At 36.2% G+C, this 15210-nt stretch overlaps 1 protein-coding gene across 2 annotated transcripts in view; it reads left to right on the top strand.

Annotated features, from left to right (window-relative positions):
• Positions 1 to 15210, top strand: part of LOC113050959 (semaphorin-5B-like) — a 53175-nt gene that overhangs the window by 12320 nt on the left and 25645 nt on the right. The window contains exons 2-4 of one of the 2 annotated variants that reach the window (XM_026214463.1): positions 3162 to 3225; positions 11891 to 12120; positions 15028 to 15127. In XM_026214463.1, the coding sequence (XP_026070248.1) occupies positions 11937 to 12120; positions 15028 to 15127 (284 nt within the window). In that variant the 5' untranslated portion in view covers positions 3162 to 3225; positions 11891 to 11936. Of the gene's footprint in view, positions 1 to 2936; positions 3226 to 11890; positions 12121 to 15027; positions 15128 to 15210 lie in introns of those variants that run through there. The other variant, XM_026214462.1, reaches the window with a different exon arrangement.

The raw sequence follows: 15210 nt of genomic DNA, 5'->3' as shown, positions 1-15210 counted from the left end.
CTAAATCTGTTTTGTGTTTCTTCATCCAGTGCTCTTCTAGCATGACTTATGGTACTGGCATCTGTTCAGACGTGACATGTTCATAGTGAACCCCTCGAGAGGGTACACACCCGTGAGGGGCGGAGCCAAGACTAATTAACACCAGACTAACTCGACGCTGAATGCTAACATATTGTACAACTATTGTTTTAGTAGTGTTCCTCTTCTTTGGGATTTACATTTGTTATGCAAAAAGCGAAGCAGATCTGAGACATCTGAGACAAGTTTTCATTATGTTTTCCTTATGTCATGTTTACATTCATCTAATGTTCGGAAACAGTATACCTCGCTCAGCCTTTTCAAACTTCTTTTTGTCCCCAAACAAAGAACGAAAACTAACTTTGTTTGAAGTATAGCGAGGCCTTAAATCAGTAAAGCAGAGGGTTTTCACTAGTTAAGATATTCAGGTAATGGGATTGTAGTGCTTGGTGGCTGGTAAAGGCTGGCTAGTGCTAATCATGAGCTGGTTCATTCTGGTTTAGGGTTAAGTAATACTAGTATTATTAATACTGGTGTTAGTTATGGGTATTTAGTGCTGGCCTGGTTGACTTTGTGGTTAAATTAGTAAAGTAGAGGGTTCTTGCTGATTAAAGCTGCGGTTGGTAACTTTTGACGCTCTAGCGGTTAATAAACAGAACTGCTTGCGTCTTGCGGAAGAACATCGTAGCCGGAACTACTTCTCTCTGTTTATGTCTATGAAGAATCACAAAGGTACTGGGTTACTCCGCCGCGGTACCCCCGAAGCAATCTAAAATAGTCCGAATATAAACACTTATTATAGGTACACCCTAGTGATTCAGGACAAGCCAAAAATACGGTTTGGAAAATGGATTCATGGTGTACTCACTTATTATATAAATTTTTCTACATTTTGAACACAAACAAAGTTACGGACCGCAGCTCTGATTGGTTATTTTTTACCGGGAGCGATGGAGTTTCTGCAAATGGCATTAGGACCACTGGGAGGAGCCAGAGGAGCTTGATTTTTTTCACAGATTATCTGTCTCATATTCTACTGTCAGGACATAATTACAGGTTTAACAAATATGTAAAAATATATATTTTTACAAAAGTTACTTAATGCAGCTTTAAACTGGTCAGCTAATATGATTTTGCTGTTTTAGAAGTTTGGTGGCTGGTTAATTTTAATCTGTAAATGTTTAATTCTGGTTTAGAGTTAAGTTCTGGTTTGGTGCTAGTTGTGGCGGGTTAGTGCCTGTTAACTTTCTGGTTAAATATGTGAAGCAATAGGCTCTTGCTGGTTAAACTGGTCTGCTAATTTGATTTTGCTGGTTTAAAAGTTTGGTACATGGTTTATTCTGGTTACTGCTAATCTGTAACTGGTTTATTCTGATTTAGGTTTAAGTACTGAACTCTTGCTAGTTTTCGCTGGTTAGTAGAGATGCACCGATTGCAATTTTCTTGACCGATTCGGATTCTTTTTTTAATGCAAAAAATATTTACATAATAAAATAAATTATTAAACATTACAAATCCCCTAATCTGTTACATTACAGTTGTACTTTCACTTAAACAACTCTCAGAATAAAGTGCTCTGTGACTGGAAAGAATTAGAAAAGAGTTGCTGAATATATCAAAACAGATGTCATTTCCCACTGTTTATAATTGTACACCCAGTTATTTTAAGCTTATAGTTCAACATAATTGACTGAATTTCCCTTTGTGTTGTCGAGAGATCTTTTTGACTCTTAGCAAACCTTGTTAGATTGTGAATCTAGAGCAATTCTTGCATAAAATGTCATCCTTTCCCTCATTCCCCTCAGAGAATAAATGAATGAATATCTCATTTCAGTCTGCTGAATTAAGCGACTCATGAATGGAGCCACAAATGAATGGATGGATGAATGTATGAGTGAATTGATGGATCTCAAGAGAAAGTCAAACAAAAGTTGAACTCGAAATCAACCGCCCCGTTGTGTTTTGTGTTTCAGTGTGCGACGTGGGCCTGGAGATGGAGGGAAACAGAATTATGACAGAGGGGATTGAGCATGTTTTTTGATCTCTTTTCACATATTCTCACTGGGAAATGTCACATTTGAATTGATTAAAAGGAAAATTACAGCTGGATTATGGGATGTCATAGGGCAGGGGTCTTGTTGCCACAGAAACTAGACCACTGCTTCTCAAAGTGCTGTTCTGCAGCTAATGAGTGAGTCTCATGTCGAATATACAGTGGCCCCAAAAAGTCATCAAAGAATCCTAAAAAATGTATCTCAGTTTAAAAAAAAAAAAAATTATTTATCAACTGTTTTCAACATTGATTTTAATCAGAAATGTTTCTTGAGCAGCAAATCAGCATATCAGAATGATTTCTGAAGATCATGTGACACTGGAGACTGGAGGAATGATGCTGAAAATCCAGCTTTGAATCACAGAAATAAATTACATTTCAAAATATATTCACACAGAGAACAGTTATTTTAAATTGTAATAATATTTCAGAATATTGCTATTTTTACTGTATTTTTAGTCAAATAAATGCAGCTTGGGTGAGCAGAAAATACTTTTTTCAAAACCGTAAAAAAATTGACCGGACCCCAAACTTTTGAACAATGTTTCGATATTAATTAAGATTAATGTTAATGAAGCCAAAAGTATAATGACACTTGTGAAACCTGAATCAGAATCTTTTTGATCCATAAACATCACTCTGCTAGAACACCCGAGTGATTGTATCATTTTTGCCTGATGTTTTGGGGGTTTTTTTTGTGGGAAAAGCGTAGTGAAGTGAAAAGCTTCTACAGCATTTAAATACAGAAGACACTAATGTGATCTTACTTCGTATCAGACATTTTCAAGCATAGTATAAATGTTGAAGTACTGGGGCTTCTATACGCATCTGAGATGCACCAGTTCGAGGAATTTTAACCCTTTCGTTCCCCGCGTTAACTCGTCACACATGCCAAACACACATCCGTCATGCCCCCAGCAGCCTCCCTCCATTGAGAAAGTTAACAGTTTGTTTTTCACAGGGCCGAAAGCTTCACTGCACACATTACTGAAGCCCCTTCATCTCCCTCCTTTCCTCTGGATGCAGCCCGTCCGCGAGAGACTGACTAAAATGATTTCTCTCTCTCTCTCTCTCTCTGTCTGTCTGTAAGGACTGCATTAAACAGATCAGAAGTCGCTCCTCTGGAATGAGCTCTTGCTGACACCTTCCTCCCGGTGAGTGCACTCTTTCTGTCCTCCTCTGCTCATCACTTCCTGAGAGTCTTTGCATCTTGTTGCTCTGTGCTTTCCTTTATTTAATTTTTTTTGTCCTGAGAGCTGTTTTGCTCACATGTCTTCCCTCCCCTTGTGTCCATCCTGTATTATTTTATCCTCTCTCACTGCGCTCCATCCCGTCTTCTCTCTCTCTCCGTGTCTTTGTTGAGGTATGCTGATAAACAGTTTGGCCGTCATCTCCAGACCTTCCCATTGTGTGTATCCAATTCTCTTTGTTCTCTGAGCTTGTGGTGCTGGCGTGTGTGTGTCTGTGTGTGTGTGTGTGTGTGTGTGTGTGTGTGTGTGTGACTGACCACTTCATGTGTTTGTCTGAATAGACGGAGCAACTATACAAGAATTTAGCCGTGTTGTCTATCGTTTTTGTGTCTGTCTGTGTCTTTTTCTCACTTCAGTTCAGTTTCATTTCAATTAATCTGTTTTTGTTTTCATTGGAGTTAATCTTGTCAATTCTGTTTGCTTTTTCTGTATATTTCTCATAACTTATTTTAGATGTCTTTTTTTTACTTGCTGTAATTCTTTTTCATTTCAATGCAATTAAATTAGTCTTTCTTGTCATGAAAGTTCATTTTGTTGTTCCGTTCTATCTTCTGTTTCACTCAACTCTCATTTTAACTTCATTTTAAATTAAATTGTGTTAATGTTCATTGTTGTCGTGACAGTAATTTGCACTGCAGATATGGATAAATAATATTTATAAATAATGTATATTGTAGAATGTGCATTGCTAAGACCTTATGTAAATCTGAAGGTTTAGGGTCCGTATTTGTTTTTTGTTTTAGTGTTGTTGTTTTTTTAAAAAAGAAATTAAATTACATTGATCAAAAGTGACAGTAAATCATAATGATGCAAAATATTTATATTTCCAAAAATGCTGTTATTTTCAACTTTCCATTCATCAAAGAATATTAAAAAAAAAGATTCCAGAAAAATACGAAGCAGCACAACTGTTAAATGCACAACTTTGATAATAATCAGAAATGTTTCCTGAGCAGCAAATCAGTATATTAAGATGATTTCTGAAGATCATGTGACACTCATTGAAGTAATGATGCTGAAAATACAGCTTTTATCATAGAAATAAATCACATTCTACAACATATTCACACAGGAACATTTATTGTCAATCGTAATAATATTTCACAGTATTATTGTATTTTTGATCAAGTAAATGAGCAGAAGAGACTGCGTTCAAAAACATGAGGACTTTTGAATGGTAGCGTATGTTTCTTACAAGAATTTAATTGTATAAAAATGTATTAATTTATCAGCATTTATTAATCTTGGTTAATGATAATGATTCTTTATTGTTTATTATATGTATACATTCCTTTAATGTTAACTTATACAACATTTGTTGAAAAGTTAACTGTTAGTATACCTAGAAATAAAGATAAAACTCACCTTTGCATTAACTAACATGAATTACTGAGGAAAGTTTTTACAGGAAAAAAAAAACAGGAAGAAACGTATCTTTTTGTCGTTTTGAAAAGTCTGAGAAATACTATAAATATAAAACGTGTGGCTGTTGGATTAATTTCCTAACACAGAATTAAACCGCAAACCTAAACAACCGTGATAATGAAAATTCATGGATCTGCGACTGTGAGTCTAAGTGCATGTTGTGCATTATTCAGGGCCAGGCGTCGATGCGCAGCGATTCATAAGCAAATATGCAGATTTACAGCTGTGGGCTGCGATTTTTGCTTCAAGCTCATAACGTTAGTTTAAACATTCTTTTTTTGCTTCTCTATCTACTTGAATATATTAAATTATCAATCCACTGTTGAGACCGATGCTTCTGTCACAAACCTGACGTTGTCAGTGACACAAAGAGAGGGAGAGCGATGGACAGAGAAAGGGAGAATGAGTGAAACGTGAATGGCGTGAGGATGGACACAATAAAAGGCCGGTCTTGTTGGAGTGCTGTTTAAGATTCTGCCTGGCGTCGGGTCCGTGGTCAGGGCTGAGTGAAAGTGCTTAGCTTTGGCGGATGACCACGTACTCGCTCAGAGCGCCCGTAAAGCTCAACGGACTTCATTCACGTGCTAAAGAGCCTCTGCTTTGACAGATAGTTGGCCGGTCGCACAGAGAAGGCTTTCACGCTGAGACAGTGAAGGAGTGGAAGGTTTAGGAGGAAGAAATGGCAAACAAGGATGCATCTGAAAAGGCAGACACTTTTAGAGATACAACAAATATCCGTGGAAATGCTAGGTCTTTGGATCTGTCTCACTGTACATCTATCTCAGGATGCTCAGGTTGGCGTTGGCTTTAGGTTGCTCGCCCGTATTAGTGCCCTAATGAGGGTAGTGCACAGACCTCCAGCTGCGTGAATGGGAATACAGTTAATTTGGGGTCTCTTTTAGGGGATAAAGGTTTCGGTTGTGTGACCCTTTTCAGCATTTAGAGAAATGCTGGCGATTAAGGGCGGCTGGGCTCCAAAGAGCAAAAATTTGTTCTCTGTGGGCAATGTTTTTTTTTGTCTGGTGTTTTTGTCAGTTAGTCTAGCTAAGGACAATTAGCTTAAATTACATGCACACTGCATGATCAAGTGCATCTACCAGGCAGAAGGTCTTCATCCTGTGTGCATTTGAAGACGGTTTTCTGTCATTTTGACAACACTTTACTTGAGAAATCACAGACAACGGACTTCATTGCACACATCAAATGCACACAGAACAAATTCTCTTTAAATCATTGGTAAACCATTCTTTGGAAATTGTTGCACTGAATGGAATGTGATAATTTATACAGAATATTGTGCTTGCATTTCATGAATGATGCTATAGATCAATTCCAAGAACAACATGCCAACAAACATCATGGTCTTTCAGTTGCTTTAAAATAGAGCCAATTTTAAGCTCTTCAGATGATATATCATACAAACAAGATTTCTCCCACAATATATTTGGCTGTTACTGTGTGCACACCTGTGTGTGATTTCCTAAAACAATCCCTAAATAGCAGTTTTTCCTGTTTTTTTTTTTGATCAAGTAAATGCAGCTGTAGCGAGAATCAGATTTCTTGATGGTGTAGGGTACATTTACACTCTGGTAGTTTTTAGTGTATATTTTATTATTTTACAGCATTTATTAACCTTGGTTATTTTTTCTTTATTGTTTATAATATAATTTAGAAATTTGCCACTTCATCGACTAAGGTTATTCTATACAGCATAAAAAAAAAAAAAAAAAGGAAGTAGAAATTAACGTTAACCAAATTTGTAAAATGCTGTAAAAGTAATGTTCAGTTTTGTGCAGTGTTAGACAAATTAACATAAATTGCTTTCACTGTGCAAATGGAATATGATGATTTACGTTATAATTTACAACATGCAATGCTTTTGAAAAAGATCTTCAGATGATGTATTGTACAGACAAGATTTAGACAAAATAGCGGTTTGTCTCTTGCTTAATACTGGCCAGTAGCTTAAGTTTTTATTATTTTTAATGAAAAGGTATGAAAAAAAAATGTATTCGAAATTGCATACATTGATTTAATATGTCTGAATTACACATTGCATCATGTTGTGTTTTAGAGTTGGAGATACCTGTAAATTCACCAGTTAAGACTATTGCCAGTATCTTTTCCTTTTTTCTCCAGATTTTTATTCTTACAGTGTAAATAAGTTCAATTTGGATTTCATTTTAGCTTTAAATTAAAGTTACCAAAAGTAGCGGCAGAAGTTTTTATATTTAATGAAGGATTAAGAAGACAGACTTTATTCTTTGAAATAACGTGTACCAAAGAATCTCTCGCAGTTCAGGAATGTGTATTAAATCAGTCCTTTTTGATTTCATATGGACTTTAACTAGTTTACTAACTAAACTTTATTGCTCTTATGTGACCAACTCGGTTATTTTGTAACATCTGGACTTTCCTGAGTTCATATTGAAACCCTTCCAGCTGCTCTTATCACTTGTCTTATCCTTCTTTATGACTTCCCTCCTTCTCACTTTCAAGATGAGTAGAGATGAATCGAGTTCATAAAGCGCCTGTATCAGTGCGCTGATGTTGCAGTGGTTGGAAAGCGCTGTGACAGTGAGACAGTGTCTATCTGAGACCATCTAGAGTGAATTAACATCCATCTCTGTGTTTAACTGTTATCACGCGTCAGTCATGGATTCGTTGTCTTTCAGTAATGTGCTTGAGGACAGCTGTATTAAAGTGATCTGACTTCTGGCAGAATTTTCCTTCGACGCCCTTCATTTTTGCTCTCTCACTTATTGACCTTGATGCATGTGAAACTTAATATCCAAGGAATTGAGTTGTTTATACATTGCATAATCAAAGTGTGTTAAAGGAATGTTCCGGTTTGAATACAACTACAACAACGTCTATCGAAAGCATCTGTGGTCTGCTTTGGATTATCACATCAGTTTTGACTCGTCCCTTAGTTTGTAGAAACTATGTTGTGTTGACGTTACATTTCTGTCAAATGCAATGCAGGGTTTCAGGACATGTATTTTTCGTGTTGTTGGTTTGTAGTTTTACATCTAGGTTTGTAAAATCTACATCATACTTGTAACAGCGCGAGTACTTTTCCAGTTTTATACATTAAATAGTTTGGTTTATTACTGGACAGTACTGTGCAAAAGTTAGGGATTTTTTTTTCATTTTAAAGAAATTCATGCTTTTTATTTTTGTGGAACTCATCAAAAAATATTTTTTTGATGAATAGAAAGTTCATAAGCCCAGCATTTCTTAGAAATAGTAATCTTAAATGTCTTTACTGTCGCATGTGATATGGATCAGACAAACAGAAAAAGTATTTCAACAAAACCAGAGTAGAAGTGAAAACACATTTAGTATATATTTTTTATTTATTTTTTAAATACAGCAAAAGGGGAGATCGTTTAATCCTGATAATCTCATAATCAAGATTTATGTTATGACTGTGAGATATCTACACACTTTAAAAAGTCTCTATTATATAATAATAATAGTTGATAATCTCATGCTCTCGTTAATCACTGATTGTTTTGATGGATTTTGTACTAATTTACAAGAGCGAGAAACAAGTTGCTTCTAAACCAGGCATGACCTCGAGAAATGTCACAATATTTTGTGAAACAACAGATGAGCATTTGAGAGGAGTCTGAAAAATTCCCTTGTGCATTACCCATAAACATGCTTGGAAGTCTTGAGTCACTTCAACACATTGTTTGAATTGTAAACTCATTCTAATCTAGTTAGAAGAGCTGTCAGCTCACTATTGACCTCCAGGATATCTGTCTGTTAAAGAGCTCATTTGTGTCAGCCGTCTTTGACCTTATTTATTCATCCCGTTCTTTCATATCTCCTCTATTAACCCAGAAGGAATCGTCTCAGACATACCATCAGTGGCCCACCTAGTCAGCTCATTGTCTGACCCTGGCTCTCCATCTCTCTCTCCGTCATCCCTCCATCTCTGTGGCCTCTGATGAGTCTGAGAAGGTGGGCATGAATAGACTGAATGTGGAAGTGCTGAGGGTATTAAGGGGGATTTGGGGGATCGGGGGTCTTTTGCTATTGAGGTGCATTAGACATGGTTGGCGATGAAGTGTCTGCCGCACAGCGTCACGCTCCCGGAGCCAAGAATAAGAGCAACAGTTCGCCTGCGGAAGCTGCTGCAAGAGAATTACACAGAAAACTCGACACATTTCCAAAGAATTCAAATGCATGCCATTCATAAAATTCTACACAGCCCCTTCCCTTGCTGTGACTGTTTTTCCATATAATCGGATTTTGAGAGTTTTTGTATAGGCATAAATGTTGTTTAAATGTGCGTTTTTTTTATTTTATTAAATTTTTATATATATATATACTGTTAATAGTATCACCAGTAGGAACAGTAAAAATAAATACTGTTTTCAAAACAGTTTCGTAAACAGTCCCCCGATCTGCTACCTCCTATGATAGCTCCCTCCAAATCATGCCATTGGTCGAGCTAGTGTTGCTGTTTAAGATGGGAAGTTTATATTGTTTTGGAGTTAAATCAACTTATGAATGGCTTACTTTTTTTTCATATACCATTTAATAATCAGAAAACAACTAAAATTAACCCTTCAAATTACACATCATCTTTTTAAATGCCATGCCATGTTTTTTTTGTTTTTTTTTATATTAGTTTCTGCTTAAATGAAACTTTCAGGTAAAAGTTTTCCCAGAATATTTTATTTTGAATATTTAGGTATCATTATGTTGTTTGGACAGGGTATAATTTTTTCCCCCATTCTACTAATTTTTTTTTGGTAGTTTTGAATAAAAGCGGTTTACATTTAAAAAATATATATAAAATAATAATAATGCTTAATTAATAGTGCTTTCAGCTCAATGTTATTTTAGTATAATTTATACACTGATATTTTTTATTTTATTTATATTTTTAAATTTGCAGTTTTTATTTTATTTTTAGTTTAAAGTTTGGTCATTTTTTTTTGCTTTTGTGATTTTTATTATTTTATTTTTACATATGTACTTTATTTATTTGTATTTCAGTTATAGTAATTGTATTTATTTCAGGTAGTTCCCGAGGCAGCTTATTTTAATATTTACATTTTATTTCTAAATGTACTTTAATTTAAATTACTGAAAATTATTTGCAACACAAAAGGATCACTTGTTGAAAAAATGAATGTGAAAAATTGTAACATTCAATATGTTGACTATAGGAATGCCAAAAGGCCAGTAGTTATTTTTATATGGGCATCAGTTATTTTTTATAATTTTTGACCAAGCGGCAACCTTTCAGATTTCTCTCATGAAACCAACCCGGAAGTGACTAAAACTGCAAATCAATCGAATAAATATAAAAAAATGTCCTGGTACAAAAATGTTGCCCTTCACGACAACTGTAAGGGGGAGATTTTTTAATTTTTTATAACTCATCTGATTCAATTATATTAAGCCTAAAAATTCTGCATAATTAAGGGCATGGCCACTTGAGTGACAGGATGATTGTCACCACTGTTAAGCAAGGTGGGCGTGGCTTCAGCAACCAGCTCCCGCCTCTTTTCCCATTTTCGATTATCCGGGAGAGACACGCAGTGACGTTCTGCCATGATGGCTCCGCCCAGCTCCGCCCACTTTAAACTTCAAAACACTACGCCCACTGCGCCCTAAGTTTTTATACTGTCAATGTTTTGACATAGTTTTGGAGATGTCAGGCTTTACTTTGGGGGTGTTTCTAAGATGCCCTGAGTGGACCGACTTGAATTTTGTTTTTAAAGTATATAAGTGTTTCCATTTGATACCATCATGTGGTATCACGTTTAAGTGAATCAGTTCAAAAATATGAAAAAGGTGGAGCTAGTTACAGATACAGGACATCAGACTCACCTCTCTCATTTCTCAATGACGTGTCAGGAAGTAAAAGTTTAAGTGTGATTGAGCATGTGTTAGTGTGTGAGTGTGTGTTTACTGGAGAGCTAACGGGGAGGTTTCTGTTGAAGTGAAGCTGTGTGTATGTACTGTATATATTCTGAGCATGTCAGATGTCAGATGCGTGTTTACATGTTGGGTTTACCTGAGCCTCATGCGCTGTTAAACACCTAATGGAAAATAAACTGAGTGAACCGTTTTAAGCTTTAGGGAGGTCATCAAAGAGAGCCGTTGATTTCCATGACAATATATCATGAAAACGTATCAGAATCTTTTTTTTAACTGATAATTAAACTTTTAATGATCTGCTGGCTCATCGTCCAGAGTCTGTCAATTACAGCAAAGCAGTGTTATGTTTTAGAATAACATTGTGTTGAACCGCTGCGGGTCTTGGAAGAGGTCCAGACGTTTACTCTGCTGAGAGATGGAGGTTAATTCGATTAGAAAGAGCAAGACTTACTCCATCTAACCCACGAGGAGAAGATGAAGCCGTCTCTCTGCGCTCTGTCTGTCTGCTCACTTGTCTGTTTATCTGTCCATCTAGCTTACTTGTCTGGACGTCCATCTGCTTTCTTTCTGTTCTTTCAACATGTACAACTCCAAACACACTAAAATGTAAAAAATTGTGAAGATAACAAGCTGTTTTTCCAGTATTGGTTCCATTTTTCCCGTAGGGATTTTTAAGAAGTCTTTGTAAAAGTGTTATAAGCCATGAAGTAAACCAACCAGCTACGAGGTGAATCACAACATTACAAACTTATATTTGAAGTAAAAAGAGTAGGCTTTACGAGAAAGAACTACAATCATTTGAAACATTGTGAATGACATAAATTAAAAATGATGATGAAATGTAAAACTATTCAATTAAAGTTGTTGATTATATCTCTATATAAGCAATATATTTTACATTTACTGTAAAGTATGCATACACTTATAGAAATATTTAACTATTTTGACAGATTCTATTATGTCCGAGCTCTTTTTGGTCGGAGCAGCTATCTGATTGGTGAAATGTTTTGTGCAGAATCATGGGTAATGTAGTTTATCACCACAAATTAAGCTGTTTAACATGATTATTAAAAATTAAGTTGATAAAGTCAACAGATGGCTTCAACAAAAAGATATACTTTTGATTAACCTCATAGCTCACAACAGGTAGAAGTTATTTGTAAAATCAGTTTTCCCTTTGGGAACACGGCTGTTGCACTCTATAACTTGATTCATTTTTCATCTCTCCTCGTTTCAGGACTCTCTCACTGTTCACAAGTAAGGGAGAGGTTGTTGCAGTAATCATGACAGCATTGCCGTTCCGGGTCGGACCGCTGTCCTACGCTGGATTCGTCATCTTCTGCCTCTTCTCTCTGCCTCTCGTCTCGTCACAGACGCCATTACTCCCAGTGACCTCTGACCCTGAGTCTGCGCCCTCTCTGCCTGGAGAGTGCCTGAGAAAAATGCACCCCGTTACCTCCTACACAGGTGGGTGTAAAATAGCTCGCTCTCTCCTGCCCTTTCCATCATCGCATTTGGAGCCAAAGGTTAAAACGATAAGCCTTTGAATCATTTTTTCCCCTGAACATCTCTGTTAAATTGGTGAAGCTAGTAAAAACTGCTTACAATGCAGCTAGAAAAGAGGAGGCCATCTAACTGAAACCAGAGACGGTATAGGGAGGATAAAAACAGTAAAACGTATGGGAGAAATCACATTGCTCACTATAATGGCTGTAAATTTCAGTTACAAGAGCCTTTTTGAAAAAGACATTACTTGATTTGAATAACTAGTATGTATTTATTCATTAAATCAATCAAAAGTGACAGTAAAGACATTTATAATGCAAAAAATAAATAAATGCTGTACTGTTGAACTTTCTACTCATCAAAGAAAAAAAAGTTTCTGCAAAAATATGAATCAGCTCTGCTGTTTCAGAATTTGATAAAAATAAATGTTTTTCTTGAATATTAAATCAGAATATTAGAATGATTTCTGAAGGATCATGTGACACTGAAGACTGGAGGAATGATGCTGGATATTCCGCTTTTATCACAGGAATAAATTGCATTTTACTATATATTCAAATAGAATATAGCAATTAAAAATTCCTATTAAATTGTGTTCCTTGTAGCTTAATTGGTAGCGCATTTTGCTTATCAAGCACAAGGTTGGGGGTTCGATTCCCCGGGAACGTCTAAAAATTGATAGCCTGAATGCACTGTAAGTCGCTTTGGATAAAAGCATCTGCTAAAAGCGTTAATTTAATTTAATTTAATTTCTAATATTTCACAATATGAATCTTTTTCTGCATTTTTGATTAAATACGTGCAGCCTTGGTGAGTAGTAGACACTTCTTTGAAAAACATAAAAAAAATCTTAAGGCTTTTGAACAGTAGATAAGCTTGAGTTAAGCCAAAGAAGTTAATGACACAATTTTCATCAGAATTTATTGTTTCTTTGACATGTTATTGAAATATATCCTTGACAAACCTTTGTACTATCAGGACTAGAAAGCTACATTCACACCGCGAGCCTTGGTGCTCAATTACGTTTTGCTCCGATCCAGTTATTTTTGTATAGCTGTTCACATTGTTGTTTTAAATGTGACCAATATCAGATTTCCAGTGTGAACAGGTCATGGTTCTGAACTGACACACATTCGCAAAAGAAAAATATGAACAGGGTTGCCAGGTCTTTCAAAAAAAGTCTGCCCAGTTGCTTCTCAAAACCATTCCTAAACTATCCCAGTCGTGTTCTGGGTGTATTGTGTTAGTGGGGTTGAAGTTATGTGCAGGCAATATGAAACATAAATACAAGGATGTGAGAGAAGACAGCAGAGTTTTGAAACGTTATGATACGAGCCCTTATGTTTTGCTTGTATAAAGATTTGTCACTGCAATACTGATGAGTTCTTACACGTCACTGTGCTTCCACTGACTACCTTTCGCAACTGTCTTGATAGCTTTTGGTATGTAAAATCAGATGTTATATAAGCAGATGTTAAAGGTTAACACAGCTGTGTGTACAATCACGCCCTGCAGTTTCTAATATCTCACATTAATCGCTGCAGTCTGCTCTGAAAGTATGCAGGCAGGGCTACACTGTAAGTGTTTATAATGTCCTCTATTATATAAGTGTTAGTGAATCACTGTAGAAGCAGAAGCTGCTGTACACCAAAGACATTAAGGGAATGATTTTGCCCATCGAGAGAGATTCAGCAGCATTTCTTTTTTTAAGTGTGAGACAGTAAGGGTGTAGTCATCTGTTTTTGGGTGATAACGACCCTGATTTACAGCAAAGCTTGCTTCAGCACTGTTTGGAGAGCTGAATGGACTGCATACGCTTCTCTTCAGCCGAGCGGCTCCTGAAATGTCTGATCATTTCATTATTAGTCAAGGTTTTCTTTTTGCCACTAAAAAATCACACATTTTAAAATTGTTAACTTCTGCTGGACTTACGCCTAAATCACACAGTATGATTTTGGCCACAATTTTGCCATCTTAGACAAATTTTTGGAAATCATGAAGGATTACAAGGCCAAAATCTGCTTTTGGGATTACACAAATGGTGACTGAAATCTTAAAATGATAGTTCACCAAAATAAAAATAAAATCATGTCATCATTTACTAATCTTCATGTCGTTCAAATGTTAATCCAAATTGTTTTGGTTCCTATTGACTTCTGTTGACTGGAAGCCAATGGGAACTGAAACCATTTGGTTTACCAACAAAATAGATTAAATTGAAGAAAGTTGGTACCCAAACAGTTTCAGTTCCCTTTGACTTCCATAGAATTGAATTGGCTGTTGTAGTCCTCATTTCTCCTAAATGAATAAATGTAATGTGCACAAATAAAAACAACACAAGTGATTTCTGAGGATCATGTGACACTGAAGACTGGAGAAATGATGCTGAAAAATTCAGCTTTGCATCGCAGGAGTAAATTACATTTTAAAATATATTAAAATAGAAAACAGTGATTTTAAATTGTAAAAGTATTTCACAATTGTATTGTTTTTATTGCATTTTTGGTCAAATCAATGCATCCTTGGTGAGTGTAAAATACCTACCAACCACAAAGTGTTCAACTGGATTAGTGCATAATGTGTCTTATGATGAACAAGACTATTAATGCATGATTCAAACCCACTTAAATATGTTTATTAAACATCTACACTGTATGTGTGCAGAGACAAATCTTAAGGAACAGTGCATGAAGAAAATCTCACGAGGAATACTGCAGTCACATAACATTGGTCTTCATTTGCGCTAATTTGTGGGATTTTTTCTAAATTGGTGGTATAACAAACAGTTGAACCCAGCAGCTAAACAGCAGGTCAAGTGTTTCCACTCACAGCTGTCTAACTGTCACCTGTGGCTCTTTTCTGCTGTAGCTTTGAGCCCATGGCTGTCCTCTTTCTCTCTTCCTGGAGTGACTGACTACTCACCGCTCACACTCGACCTCACCAGGAACCAGCTGATAGTGGGAGCCAGGTAACACATACAGACACACACACACAGACACACACACATACACACACACACACGTTTGTTTTTGTGAAAAGTGTGTTCATCCC

This window comes from Carassius auratus, chromosome 31, assembly GCF_003368295.1.
Source record: "Carassius auratus strain Wakin chromosome 31, ASM336829v1, whole genome shotgun sequence".
Lineage (NCBI taxonomy): Eukaryota > Metazoa > Chordata > Actinopteri > Cypriniformes > Cyprinidae > Carassius > Carassius auratus.
Note: the sequence above shows the minus strand (reverse complement) of the source record. Positions and strands in the feature narration are given on the sequence as shown.